At 50.5% G+C, this 14,791-nt stretch overlaps 1 protein-coding gene across 5 annotated transcripts; it reads left to right on the plus strand.

The window, feature by feature from the left end:
- The first annotated feature begins 10,236 nt into the window (after positions 1-10,236).
- TMEM150B (transmembrane protein 150B) lies at positions 10,237-14,765 on the plus strand. 5 transcript variants are annotated; one of them, XM_074220049.1, is made up of 7 exons: positions 10,237-10,658; positions 11,424-11,505; positions 11,690-11,851; positions 11,934-12,001; positions 12,419-12,546; positions 13,182-13,365; positions 14,145-14,765. In XM_074220049.1, the coding sequence occupies exons 2-7, from the start codon at positions 11,438-11,440 to the stop codon at positions 14,330-14,332; spliced, it is 798 nt and encodes a 265-aa protein (XP_074076150.1). In that variant the 5' UTR covers positions 10,237-10,658; positions 11,424-11,437; the 3' UTR covers positions 14,333-14,765. The 5 variants fall into 5 exon arrangements, with proteins under 5 accessions (XP_074076150.1, XP_074076149.1, XP_074076146.1 ...); XM_074220048.1 differs by having other exon boundaries at positions 10,237-10,598; XM_074220045.1 differs by having other exon boundaries at positions 10,237-11,505.
- The last annotated feature ends 26 nt before the right edge of the window (positions 14,766-14,791 follow it).

Raw genomic sequence — 14,791 nt, forward strand, 5'->3', positions numbered from 1 at the left:
GCGGCCCGAAGACTGGGAGGCGGGTCATTCTACGCTCTCCATCGATTGGTTCTCTGAGAAATACCCTTCCTGCCATTGGTCTGCGTTCCCGTCCGTCAGCGCATCCCTCGAGATCGCTGAGCATTTGGGTGAAAGACGAGGCAGCCTCCGGGGCTTCAGAGTCCCAAAGCCATTGGCTCGGCGATAGACGTAGCCTCACGCCATTGGTGCGGGCGTCCCGTCCCTCAGCTCCGGGGAGAATAGGGAGCGCTGTGGATTGGGAGCTGGCGCGGCCTCGCCCCAAACCTCTGCGTCTCCCGCCATTGGCCTGGGGCGGCTGTCAGTCACGTCCGGGCTGAGGCAGCCTCGGCAATGGAAGACTGGCCCCTCCCGCGCTTCTGGGCGGTGCACTCCACCATTGGCCGGCGTGGCCGTCCGTCTGCGCGTCCCGGGCCTCCGAGCTGCGCGCGCAGCTTCCCCCTCCCGGGCCCTGGGCTTGAAGACGCCATGGCAACCGAAACTTGGAGAGCCCCGCCTCGCCCCGGGACTGCGCCGGGGAGGGGGGCAGGGGGCGGGCCCCCGAGTACGACCCAAGGGGAGCGCACCCCCGAGGGGTCTGGGGGGGCGCCAGAAGGAGCCCCGAGTCGGAGGCGCGGCCTGCTGGGGCCCCCCGCGGGAGGCCCCGCGGGGCAGAACTGGACGTGCCGCCCCCTCGCGGGGGGCCCCCACGTGGAGGAGGGGTGGGGGAGGGGCGGCTCGGGAGAACGGGGGTGACCCTGAGGGTGTCACCGCGGGGCCGAGCTGAAATGTGGGGGGGCCGGCCCCAAAGCAGAAGAAACGCGGGCCGAGGAGAGAGCCGGGACCGAAGCCGGGGGCGGGGAGGTCCCGGGGACGGTGGGCCAGGCCGGAGGGGTCCCGGACCGCGGAGCCGCCGCCGAGGGGGTCCTGGGGCGGCACAGCCCGGGCCGGCTCCGGGCAGCCGGAACCCGGACTCCTCAGACGTTCCATCCTGCTGCATCTGGGTTTTAAAGACTTTTTTTTTTATTTTGGGGCGGCTAGGGGGCCCAGTGGCTAGCGCCCCGGCCCTGGAGTCAGGAGGACCTGAGTTCAAATGCGGCCTCAGACACTGAGTAATGACCTCGCTGTGCGGCCTTGGGCGAGCCGCTTAACCCCACTGCTTGCCAAAAAAAAAAAAGAGATCTTATTTTGAATTTTACAATTTGGGAGCAGTTTGTCAGTCTTTACATTGTTTCCGTGGTATACGCTGATCCAGATTGCATGCGACAAGAGAGAAAAATCAAGGAAGAAACAAAGTATAAAAGGTAGCAAGATCAGACAAAAGCTGTTTTCTGAATTGAAGGTGACTGTCCTCGGTCTTTGTTCCAACGCCACACTTCTTTCTCTGCATACAGATGGGATTCTCCATCACAGACAACCCCAAACTGTCCCTGATTGTTGCCCTGATGGAACGAGCAAGTCCATCAAGGCGGATCATCACCCCCAGGGTGCTGTTGGGGTGCACAGCATCACCTACTAGATCTTTCAAAGGGCATCTTGGGCAACTGTGGCAAAGGTTTGGTAAGGGTTCTTGCACCTAGACATAGACAAACCTCATGAGTTTTTTTGTTTTTTGTTTTTTTAGTTTTTGCAAGGCAATGGAGTTAAGCGGCTCACCCAGGGCCGCACAGCGAGGTCATTACTCAGTGTCTGAGGCCGCATTTGAACTCAGGTCCTCCTGACTCCAGGGCCGGGCCGGTGCTCTATCCACTGTGCCACCTAGCCACCCCTAAACCTCATGAGTTTTGATCCTAATAATTAAACTACCTGTGTTAACTTCGAGTTTGCCCTAAATATTAAATAATTATTAAATTCTTATTGAATAATTCTTCTTATGGCCAAACAAACATGCAGGGACACAGTATGACATGGAACTGGGCCCCCAGAATGAGATCTTAAGATAAAATACCATAGAATGATTAGCAGTTGTCAATGAAGTCACAGGAGGTTCTAGTTCCCTTAATCCAATTTCGGGATATCTGCCTCTTGTCACATCATCAAGGGGGGGGGGCAGGAGATATGCTTTTATCTTAACTCAGGATGTCTGGGCCTTAGCAGTCACAGTTGTCGACAAACCATGAGATTCTTTCTCCCCTTCCCAGTATGTTTGTGCCACCCTGTGACTGCTGATCCAGTGGGGATTAATTAGAAAGATAATCAGACAAGCTTTTTGTTTTCCAGGGAGACCTTTGTCAAAACACAGTGGAGAGACCAGGATTAGGGGGGGATGAGATGAGTGATTTGGAAGGCCCAGTGGGTCTGGGGGAGTTGGGTTCCAGAATTAGAGGGAGGTCCAATCTCCCTCTTTGTGGAGGTATCTAAAGTATAGACTTCATGTACCTTTGAGATGAGGCAAGGAGATGAATAAAATTTGGGCCCTGCTGGTGATGACAGTGAGATTAGACATGGACACATTCATCACATTTAATACAGCGTCTGGTTTAACAAGATGGGAAGGGGACAGGGGAGAAATAAAACCCAGTCAGTCCTTAGAATCTCCCAGACATTAATAGTGGGCTTGTCATTCAGAACTTATGAATCTACAGTGTTTGACACCCTGAACAGAATACTGAGGACAATAAGAGACGGGCTCAGTGCCTTCGGGTGCCAGGCTAAAAGAGCAATAGGACAGATCTTCTCAAATATCCATTTCCCTTCTAAACTCATCCTCCATTTACCTCCCTTTCTTACTTGCTCTCCCTTCACTCTCCTTCCTCCTTACTTCCCCTCTCTTCTTTCCATATTATTAATAAGTGATCAGAGCTGAGTAGAAGGCAGGATTAAACAGTCTTCCTCTTTTAAAACAGGACACTGGAAATCATATCTCTAAAATTCCTGGCCAGCTCTGTGAAAGGATTACTAAGGATATAGTTTGTGCTTTGGTCTTGAAAAACATGACATGAGGGAGGTGATGCCATGACAAGCAAGTGAATTAGACTTGGCTTGCCGATAGATGTAGCTAAGTCACCAGTTTCACTTTCTCTCTCAGAGCTCTCTGGGTCCAGTGAGCAGTTCTGAAACAAGATGAGTGGAGATGGCCCTGGATGTGAGGCAATCAGGGTGAAGGGATTCTCTCAAGATCACACCACTCATGTGGTGTCTGAGGCTGGATTTTAACTCAGATCCTCCTGACTCTAGGACTGGTGCTCTATCTACTGCACCACCTGTCTTTTTTTAGTTGATTGATTGGTTGGTTCTTGTCCTTCCTTTTTGAAGAAGGTGTCTCCTTTTTTTGGTATTTAAAAGAGGGAGGAACAAAGTCTGGAGAGGTGTGAGAGCCAACGAGATGTCTTCTGGGAGGGGATAGTTGAATGGAGCCTTAAAGGATTGGGACAGATGATGTTGTGGAGTTGGAGAAGAGGCTGAGAAATTCTAGGACAAAATATTTTCTGATTCTCCCTAACAGCACTTTTGTGCCCTCCTCTTTGGAGAGGGGAGTTCTGTGAGGCAATGGGATTAAGTAACTTGCCTAAGGGTCACCCAGCTAGTAAGTATCCAGTTGTCTAAGGCTGAATTTGAACTCAGGTCCTCCTGACTTCAGGGCTGGTGCTCAATCCACCTAGTGTCTTATGTCCATCATCATATGTCTCTCCAAAGTGGTCCCCAAATCCGTTCCACCTGGCTCTTGGATGAGTGCTCCTGGATAGGAACTCATATTCTGAACATAAACATACATACATATATATATATATATATATATATATATATATATATATGCAGGACAAAATGAATAATCACAAAGGGAAGATGCTAAGAATCAGCAGAACTGAGACAGGCTTCTTACAAAAGGTGGGATTTTAGTTAGGACTTAAAGAAGATGGAAGCAAAGAGGCAGAGATTAGGAGGGAGAACATTCTTGGGACACTGGGTAGTCATGGAGTCTGATTGAAAAAGGAGATGGAGAATATTTGTACAAATATAGAGCAACTTTTTTGGTGGCTAAGAATTGGACATGAAGGGGGGGGTGGATGATGAATGACTGAACAAGTGCTATACGACTAGGAATATTCCACAATAATGTTGTGGAATATTACTGTACCGTAAGAAACAAGCAGGGGCGGCTAGATTGCACAGTGGATAGAGCACTGGCCCTGGAGTCAGGAGTACCCAAGTTCAAATCTGGCCTCAGACACTTAATAATTACCTAGTGTGTGGCCTTAGGCAAGCCACTTAACCCCATTTGCTTTGCAAAAAAAAGAAAGAAAGAAATGAGCAGATGGATTTCAGAAAAACCTGGAAAGACTTACAGGAATTTACACAAAGTGAAGTGAGCAGAACCAGGAGAACACTGTGCACAGAATCAGCAACATTGTATTTATAAGAAATGTAATTTAGCTCTTCTCGGCAATCCGATGATTCAAAATAATCCCAAAGGATTTGTGATGAAACATGCTTTCTAAGTCCTGAGAACTGATAGAGGAAGCTTGCTATTTTTCACTTTCAGTCTTGCACAAAATGACTAATTTGGAGGGGGAGGGGAGGAAAGGAGTGGACAGAATCTGGCACTCAAATCTGTAAAAAATTTTAACCTAAATGGGGGAAAATAAAAAAATACAGGGAGTCTAGATTGGGAAACTGATGGCATCAAAAGGGAAAGTGTAGGGAGGGAGAAGAAAATGTGGATTTTAGGTTTCTTAGGGTCAGGAAATGAATTGGCTTTTTGTCATGTCTAGTGTTTAGCAATCCTGTATATGAGTCCTGGAAGGCTTCCTGTCTTTTGCCTCTCTGTATTCCCAGAATTTAGCCCCTCATAAAGAATGCCCCTAATATGAAGGAGGCTGTGCTATAAGAAATGATGAGCCGACTGATTTCAGAAAAACCTAGACAAAATGAAATGAGCAAAACTAGAACATTCTCTACAGTAACAACATTGCACTATGATCATGTGTGAATGACTTAGCTATTCTCAGTAGCACAAGGATCCAAGACAATTCCTAGAGGACTTGGGATAAAAATGTTATCCACCACCTCCCAAGAAAGAACTGATGTGATCCGAATGCAGATCGAAGCATACTATTTTTCACATTTTCGTGTGTTTTTTTTCCCTTTGACTCTCCTCTTTCACAACAGGATTCACATGGTAATGTGTTCTGTATGGTTGAACATGATGTATAACCTTTATCAGATTACTTACCATCTCAGGGAGAGTGGGGACGTGAGAGAAAATTTAGAAATCAAAATTTTTTTTAATATTTAAAATTATCTTTACATATAATTTGGGGAAAATATTAAAATTTCATTGAGTAGGAAAAAATTGTTAATACTCTCCCTTGTGTTTAGGACCAGTTCTGCCAGAAAGTTTATTTTATCATTAATCTATATCCCAGACATATCTAGCTTAGATATGTCCAGACTGACAGTCTCTCATGCCCTGTGCCATGACCGCTGGGTCCTAGATATATTCAGGTAACTTTTAGAAATCCTGAACAAGGAAAAGCTCTGTTAAATATAATTCCAAGGTAACATTCTGACCTATTCTCTTGGACCACTAATCAGGAGGAATCCATGGGGCTCCTCCCAGAGATTTTATGAATTCAAACTGCAGAGGGATCAGAAAGGTCACTTTCCTTTACAAAGAGAGAAACCCTAGAGGGAGTCCAGGGTGGGAAAGGCAGAATGAGAAGCCTGGTGATTACTCTCAATCCATTTCCTTAAAAGAGGTTCTATGCCACTTTAGACTTTCTCCTATTTTCCAGGTTTCTCTTAGCCCTGGCTCCCTCCCTTTGACCCAGCCTCCCTGGCCACCCTTTCCAGCATGGGCTGTCCTTTCCCAGCCCCCATGCCCCTCCCTCAATCTTGTCAGGATTCCCCTTGGGTCTGGAGCCAATTGACAAATCCAAAGGTCTTTTCTCAATCTTCTTTCTCTGGACTCTGTCAGAAGCCTTGGGTGCTGTCCATCAACCCATCACTGCATCGATGCTCCCTTCTCTCTAGGTTTCTGTGACCTTGACCTCTTCTGCTTTGCCTCCTGACCTCTGTTCTTTCTCTTTTCCCTTTGCTGGATCTTCATCTATGTTATGCCCACTCACTTTGGTCCCCCTGAAGGTCTCTCTCCTGGATGTCTTCAAGTCTCACCTTTTACAAAAAACTTCATTTCCCTCTCCTTTATTCTTGAGCTTCCCCTAGGAGACCACCCACATGTTATCTTTTTTTTAATGTTTTATTTTTTCCAATTATATAGTTTTCAACATTTATCTTTTTTTTACTAATTTATTTTTACAACTACATGCAAAGATAGTTTCCAACAATCATTTTTTGTAAGATTTGGAGTTTCATGTTTTTCTCCCTCCTCCTGACAGCAATCTAACATAGGTTATACATTTATGATTCTGTAAAACATATTTCCTTATTGATCATGCTGTGGGAAAAAAAGGATCAGAACAAAAAGAAGAGGGAAAAAAACATGAGAAGGGGAAAAAAATGTCAAACAAATTGAAAATAGTAAGCTTTGGTCTGCATTCAGACTCCATAGTTCTTTGGTTGTGGATGGTATTTTTCATCACAAGTCCTTTTGAATTGTTTTTGATTATTGTCCATCATAGTTGCTCATCATCTGATGTGGCTGTTAATGTGTACAGTGTTCTGGTTCTTCTGCTCACTCCCCTCAGCATCAGTTCATGGAGGTCTTTCCAGGTTTTTCTAGAAGTCCAGTTGCTCATTATTTCATTCTTTTTTCTTTTTCTTTTAGTTTTTTTTTTTTGCAAGGCAGTGGGGTTAAGTGGCTTGCCCAAGGCCACACAGCTAGCTAATTATTAAGTGTCTGAGGCCAGATTTGAACTCAGGTCCTCCTGACTCCAGGGTTGGTGCTTTATCCACTGTTCCACCTAGCCGCCCCCACTCATGATTTCTTACAGAACAGTAGTATTCCATCACATTCATAAAACGCAGTTTATTCAATCATTCCCCAACTGGGAAAAATATTAAAATTTTATTGAGTAGGAAAAAATTAATACCGTCCCTTGTGTTTAGGACCAGTTCTGCCTGAAAGTTTATTTTATCATTAATCCCTTCAGTTTTCAATTCTTTTCCTCTATAAATATTTTGTATAGATGGGTTTTTTTACCCTTTCTTGAGATCTCTTTAGGATTGGAATATGACTGGTATTGGATCAAGGGTATGCATAATTTGATTGCCCTTTGACCCCACATTATCTTGGCTTTATTTTGTCTTTGCGAGGTCCTTTCCCTGTTGTCTTCTCCAGTTCCTTGAGAACTAGAGAACACTTTTCTTTTTTTTTTTTTTTTTTTGGCTGTCTTTGTATCCTCAGTACTAAGCTGGCAAATACTAGGGCCTAAAGTGTTTGTTGATTTGATTGTAGGTATATTCTAAAAGGGGGAAACAATGTACAAATAGACATAGATACAAGGTACAAATGGAAGAGAAACAAGGTAATCTTAGGGGGACCAGCTGGGACCACAGGGGAGGAAGGCCTCCTATACAAAAAAGTCATCTTGTGTGTTTGTGTGTGTGTCTCCGTGTATTTGTGTGTCAGTATTTGTGTGTGTGCCTGTGTTTCTATGTGTTTGTGTGGATATGCCTGTATCTGTCTGTGTTTGTATGTATCTGTGTCTGTGTGTGTCTGTATTTGTGTGTTGGTGTGTATGTATGTGTGTGGGTGTCTGGGCCTGCGTGTGTGTGTGTGTGTGTGTGTGTGTGTGTGTGTGTTATTGTCAAAATATTCAATTATCAGAACTAAAATCCTGGTTAAAAAGATTGATTTCTTTATAGAATCCTCAGACTTCATATGGGTCACCTTGCCAACCTAGTGAGAAGTTAAGACTCTGGGGTGGCTAGGTGGCACAGTGGATAAAGCACCAACCCTGGAGTCCGGAGGACCTGAGTTCAAATTCTGCCTCAGACACTTAATTGCTTAGCTATGTGGCCTTGGGCAAGTCACTTAACCCCATTGCCTTAAAGAAAATTTTTTTAAAAAGAGAAGTTAAGATTTGTGGGTCTCTGCCCCTATGTTCATTCCAAACCCAGGAGAACAATGACCAGGATGCCAGGAGGCTTGTCCTGCCAAGAAGAGACAAGATAGTATTGGACAAGGCCGATGGGCTTTGAGGAGCAATTTTGGGTAGAGATACCAGCCTTCCTTGGAGGCCACCCAAAGGTGGTTAATAATTTTGTTGTTGGGGTAGCTAGGTGGCAGTGGATAGAACTCCAGCCCTAGAGTCAGGAGGACCTGAGCTCAAATGTGATCTCAAACACCTAATAATTACCTAGCTGTGTGACCCTGGGCAAGTCACTTAACTCCATTGCCTTAAAAAAATTAATTTTTTAATTCTGTTTTCACATAAAAGATCAACTCTTTCCCAATTGAAATGTGATCTTTTTCTGAAATGGTGTCCACCTTAAGGTTTTGAGGCAAAATTTTTGGTTCTTATTCCTTCCTGCTAGGGTGTGTGTGTGTGTGTCTGTGTGTCTGTGTGTGTGTCTGTCTCTGTGTGTGTCTATGTGTGTGTCCTGTCTCCCTCTGGGCAGATCTCATCTCCTGGCAGCAGTCCCACCTCCTGCACCTCCAGCTCAGCCTGTATCTGTTTCCCTCCTGATCTGGCTCTCTTCTTGTCTTTTCTCTCAGGCCTGGGTCTCTGGCTTCAGTCCTCTAGCCAGGCCTCCCCTACTGCCCAGAAGCCTCCTTCCTGATGGGCGGCCCACTCATTGCCTCTTCCAGTGAGCCAGACCCACACCCTGACTCGTCCTTGGGGCCCTTAAGGGCAGAGGGCTCCTAGATCTGGTGCCCACAACTAATGTGGATACAGGCCTGGATCCCAGATCTTCAGATCTCAGCCACTGTCTGCTTGCAGCCCTCATTTGACAGCTGAGCAAAGTCAGGCCCAGAGGTGAAGAGACTTGTCTGAGGCTAAACAGTAAGTATAACAGCAGGCCCTGGAGGTGGGATGGCTGCTTCTCTGGTTTGGAAGGAAAGCCCACCTCCACTGACTGTCCATGTCCCATGCCCAGCCCCTAGCAACCTCCCAAGGCCAAAGGGGGTCCAACATCCAGAAGGAAACTGAGGCCCAAAGCAGAGAAGTTCTTTCCCTGAGCTCTCAGAGAAGGAAGTGGCCAAAGGCCTGGGATTCAGCCCCTGGCCTCCACTGGAGACCAGCTGGAGGCAGCCCCTTCAACATGGGCTCTGTTCCCATCTCCTTTCCCCTTCCCCCTTCTTCTGCCAGGCCTGGGCTCACGTTCCTCTTTCTCCGTGACCACGACACCCTCTGACCTGTTCCTCAGGACCTACACCATCAACACCCATCCAGTTCTTTCCCTAGACCATCAGCCGCTTCTCTGTCCTCATTCCTCTCCTGTTCAGGAGCTCATGCTCCTTTCCTTGATGCCTCCCTTCTCTATCCCCCCTTTCTTCCCTCTTCCCTTTCCTTCTCTATCACTAGAGTACTGGCCTTGGAGTCAGGATAGTAGTTCAAATCTGGCCTCAGACACTTGACACTAGCTGTATGACCTGGGATAAGTCACTTAACTCTGCTTCGCATCCAGGGCCATCTCCAGTTGTCCTGATTCACATCTGGCCGCTGGATCCAAAAGGTGGGGCTGGTGACTTAGCATAGCCCCTCCCCCAAATCCAATTCACATGTTTGTCATGGTTTCACCTTCCTCATATCATTGTCTTCTTTGAGGATGAAGGACAAACATCATCATATATCCATTTCCTCCTTCACCCCCCTTCCCTCCTTCCTCCCCATCCCCTCTTTTTCTCCCTCCTTCCTCTCTCTTGGCATCACTATCCTTTCCTCATGCATCCCTCTCTTGCTTTCTCCCTCCTTTATCCCCTCCCCCTCCTCTTCTCCCCCTCCCCCTCCCTCCCTCTCCCCATCCCTGGTTATCTATTCTTTTCCTCATTCATCCAACCCTCTCCTCTCCTCCTTCCCCTCTCCCCTCGCCCATTTCCCTCCCCTTCTCCCTCCCTCTCCTCTCTCTCCATCACTGATTATATCCATTTCTCTATTCATCCTCTCCTCCCTTTTCCCTCCTCCTTCCCCACTCCCCTCTTTTCCTTTGTCCTCCTTTCCATCCCTGGTGGCCTCCAAGTCCTGCACCCCCCCCCCCATGCCTGCCCTTCCCCAGGCCTCTCAGCATGGAGGAGGAGAAAGTGCTTAGGCTGTCAGTCCTTCAGCTGCTTGTCTGTAAAATGTCAGAGCCCTCCCCACCAAGGTCATTGGGAGTGTTCTTGCTTCCCCTGCAGTGTTCAGGCCTCACCACCCCATGCCCCTGAGCCTGACCACCCCGGGCTCCCTTAGGGGAGGTTGGGGAAGGTGGAGAGCTAGGGGTGCCCTCTTTCAGAGGCTTGGGGCTGAATTGAGAAAATGTTGGCTAAGAGGGTTTGAGGGGGAGGAAGCTGCTGAGAAAGGAGGAAGTTTCTTTACCAGCTGGGAAGGATTTTTAGGTTGGGGATGTCAGCCCCAAGGTCCTGCTCCCAGCCACACCCTGAGAGGGGAACTCCAAGTGGAGGAAGGAAAGGGAAGGAGGGAAGCCTAGAGAGGGTCTGATCGCCTGGGACTGCCCTTCTCCCCCCAGCGCCTAAGAGTCACTCCCAGGGAAAGGAGGTGAGCTGGAGGGTCACTTGGCTTTGGGACCCCTGAGGAATATTGGGAAGCCACACCCTGGTAAGGCTTGGGCAATGGCACATTGGAGTCCTTCCCTGAAGGGCAGCAGCTGGCAAGGAAATAAGTTGGGGCTGCTAGAGGAGCCCCCCCATAGGAGCCCTGGAAGCTGGATGCCTGGGCCCCTAAAAAGGAGAAGGGCAGGTCTGGGAGGGCTTCGGGGGGCCAGGGTCTTGGGGAGTGGAGACTCGAGGGTCCTGATGTGTTTCGAGTCTTGTCCATCAAGGGCAGAAGGATCATTGTCAATGGTGTCAGGCCCTTCAGAAAAGACCCCCTCCCTGACTCAGGACCTTGAGGCTCTATCAGATGGGCCAAATGAGCTTCACACAATATGCCCCCCCCCTCCACCAAAGCCGGCAGGTTTCATTGGATCTGGGCCCTTTACAGAGGGTCATTTGTTTAAGTTGATTAAAAAAAGGCTCCAGGTGAAAATTGAATTTCCAACCACCTGTGTTTCAGAAATAGAATTAGGCAAAATGCATGGTTCATGGTGATGATGGGGGACTGAGGGGACCCTGGAATCTGAAATGGGGGCAACCTGGAGGAGACTGGAGGGGAGGTGGGGGGGCAGGGACTTGGCAGGCCCAGCAGCCCTGGGCTGTTTCTGGGAAGAGCCTGGCCTAGGGTTCCCTAGGATGGAGCAGGACCCCCCCAGCCCTACCCCCCTCCCTTCTCCCTGCCCTCTCCCCAATCCCCTGCACCTGGGCCAGGCTGGGCCTCTCCACTCTGCCCCTGATGAGGGGCCCTTTCTTTGCTCCTTCCCCACAGGTGGCCCCCTGGGGATGTGGGGTTACCTGGCCGTGCTCCCAATCTTCCTGGCGGTGTGGGCTATGGTTGGGGTCTGGACAATGTGAGTCACTTGGAGCTGAGTGAGGGTTGAGGCCTGGGGCAGAAGGGCAGGGGGAGGGAGCAGGGACCCCTCGGAAGGGCTGGCCGGATGGATGCATGGATGCATGGATGCATGGAGATTGGAAGCCCCAAGCCTCGGTCTCTGAGTGGTCTTGGGGCCTGAGCTGGCCAGTTCCCCTGCACAGGTCCTTGGTACCCGGATGTATGGGGGAAAGGTGGGAATTCCTGGGGAGGGAGGGACCCGGCTCCAGAGGACCAGGCCCTGCTCTTCCCGCCCCCCCCTCCAGCTTTGCTTTGGCTGTGTCCAACAAATCTGTGAACCTCACAGATGGCTTTCCTTACATCAGGTATGGGGGAGTCTGCTGAAGGGGGAGGGGGGGCAGGGGAGGGGACAGGTCTGACCCCCCTTCTTTCTTTTCCCACCTCTAGCCTCTGTGGGTCTTTTCCTCCTCAGAGCTGTATATTCAGCCAGTTTTTGAATGTGGGGGCCGCCATGGGTAAGTAACCTTGCCCCCCGTGTCTATATACACACAGAGAATTTATATGTGTATGTATGTGAATACATGTATGTCGATATACATGCATGAAGATATACAAAATAGATAATAGGCAAAATGCATGGTTGGTTCACTGTGATGATGGGGGCTTGGGGGACTGAGGGGACCCTGACATCTGAAATGTAGGCAACCTGGAGGAGCCTGGAGGGCAGGGTCTTGGCAGGCCTGGCAGCCCCGGGCTGGGTTTCTGGGAAGCATGCCCCCTGGCTCCTCCTGTCCAGCCAGCCCCAGGATTTTGTGAGCCAGTCCCTGATCCCCTCAGTAACCCAGGGACCCTAGCTCCTGGCTATACCCCCTCTGGGGTCCGTGGACTCTTGGGAGCCCCTGCACCCACACACTCCCCTTCTCCCTCTCAAGTGGCCTGGATCTGCATCCTCCGCTATCTCCAGCTCCGGGAATGGGGAATCCCCAAGTTTCCCAATCAGCTGTGTCTGGGAATGGGGCTCCTCTGTGCGTTGGGGGCCTCTATCGTGGGTAACTTCCAGGTGAGGACCCCACCCCCACCCCCACCCCCGCTAGGGATCTTCAGCCACACATTCTAACCGTCCCTGGAGCTACAGACTTCTGGGATGGAGTCTGAGGTCCAACTTCCCTCTTGGGTGACAGGGAGGAGGGAAGTTCAAGGAAACTTGCCCCCGTCCCTTTTACCAGAAATGGAAACTGAGGACAGAGAAGGCAAGGGCTAGCGTGGAGGACACCAGCCACCCCCCTCCCCCCTGAAGACTTTATTCCCCTCCATAGAGCTGGCCCTCTCCCAGGATCCTAGGGATGCTTAGTCTAACAGTTTCCATTTCTAGAGTCTGTGGAGGCCCACTCCAGGCCCGACCCTTGGACAGGATAGTCTTGGTCACTGACTGGGTCAATGGCTTCATAGCTTCCTGAGTCCTTGGTCATCCTCCTACCCCACCCCCCTCATTTTCAGAGGTACAGAGAGGGCACGGAGGGTCTTCCCCATGTTGCTCCCCTAAGATGGTCCACATCCAAGATGCTAACCCAGGACTGGTTCTGAGCTCGCCCCCGAGGCCCCTAGGCCCCTCTAGTTGGTCTGTCCCTCACTCTCCCACCCCAGCCCCCAGAAGCCAGGCCTCTGACCTGCCAGGTCTCTCCCTCCTCCCCTCAGCAAACCAATGAGCACTCCACACATCTGGTTGGATCCTTCTTGGCCTTTGTGGTGGGGGTGGCCTACTTCTGGAACCAGCTGGTCCTGCTTCACCTGGCCAAGCCCCAGGGCCAGCCAGGGGCCCCCTGGATCGAGCCCCTGCGGCTGCTGCTCTGTGGCCTCTGCACAGTGCTCATGGTGACCAGTATCCTCTGCATGAAGGTGGGGAGGGGCCCCCGGAAGCCAGACCTGGCACCCCTCAACTGCCCATTTCTTTTTTAATTTAATTTCTTTTTTTTTTAGTTTTTTGCAAGGCAAATGGGGTTAAGTGACTTGCCCAAGGTCACATGGCTAGGTAATTATTAAGTGTCTGAGGCCAGATTTGAACCCAGGTACACCTGACTCCAGGGCCCATGCTTTATCCACTGCACCACCTAGCCCCCCCCCTTTAATTTTATTTATTTAAGGCAATGGGGTTAAGTGGCTTGCCCAAGATCACATGGCTAGGCAATTATTAAGCATCTGAGGCCGGATTTGAACTCAAATCCTCCTGACTTCAGGGCCAGTGCTCTATCCTCTGACCCAACCAGTTGTTCTTCACCCGTCCATTTCACGGACAGGGAGACTAGGGCTCAGGAGCCGATGGCAAGTCAGGACTAAGTGATCTCTGACCAGAGGCATTCCCAGCTAAGGAGAGGGTCTGGGTCGGACACCCAGCTGCCTCAGAGGCATTTGGGGCAGGGAAAACCTGAGGTTCCATGGGGGGGGGGCTCTTGTCTGTCTGCTCTGCCCCTCCCTTGTAAAAGCAGGGCAGGCTTGGGCCCTGGCTGTCAGGAGTGAGATGAACATCTCTGTCTCGACCATCTTGCCAACCCAGGTGTTCTGTAGGGAATCTGGGGAGTGGGTGGTGGCTGGCGCATCACCCCAGGCCAGGGAGAGCAGCTGGCACCATGCCTGTCTGTGATCCTTGACCTGAGCACTCAGTGGTAGTCCTGCACCTGTGGCCCCTCCGCTCCGCGGCGGCCGTCTGCGAGTGGTCCATCGCCATGCTTCTCTTCACCCTCTTCGGCCTCCTGGCCGTGGACTTCTCCCACCTGAGCGGCTTCGCCATAAGCCTGAGGAGCAGGCCCACCTCCTGCCCCCCGAGTGCTGCTCACCTGGCCTCCCTCTAGTGCTCCCCCTGCCACGGTTCCCATCCAGGGGGACCGTTGATGCCAGTTCGACCCCGGCTCCTCCTCGGACTCCGGCCCTCAGCTCACTGACCTCTGACCTGAGTCTGGGCCACAGACGACAGGTAGCAGTCACGGCACTTTCTCCTCTCCTAGGGAAGGGCTTGTAACCTCTGACCCTGGCCACATCTGTCTGGCCTGACATGGTTGCCCCTCTGCCCCCCTCCCCCAAACTCTCCAGTTCCCCTGGCTTGGGGGAAGGGAGAAGGGTGGGCATGGCTATCAGGAGATCCCAGGGGAAGGAGCCCTGGGGTACTCAGGAACCCTGGGGAGCCACAGTGCTGGAAGTCTGAAGAAGGCGGCAAGAGACAGAAGACGGAAGGCGCGAAAATTGAACTTTTCATTTCGCGAGAGCAAATCCGTACAGAGCGCAGGGGCGGGGGGGGGGGGGACAGAAGAGGA

The sequence above is a fragment of the Macrotis lagotis genome, chromosome 1 (assembly GCF_037893015.1).
Source record: "Macrotis lagotis isolate mMagLag1 chromosome 1, bilby.v1.9.chrom.fasta, whole genome shotgun sequence".
NCBI lineage: Eukaryota > Metazoa > Chordata > Mammalia > Peramelemorphia > Peramelidae > Macrotis > Macrotis lagotis.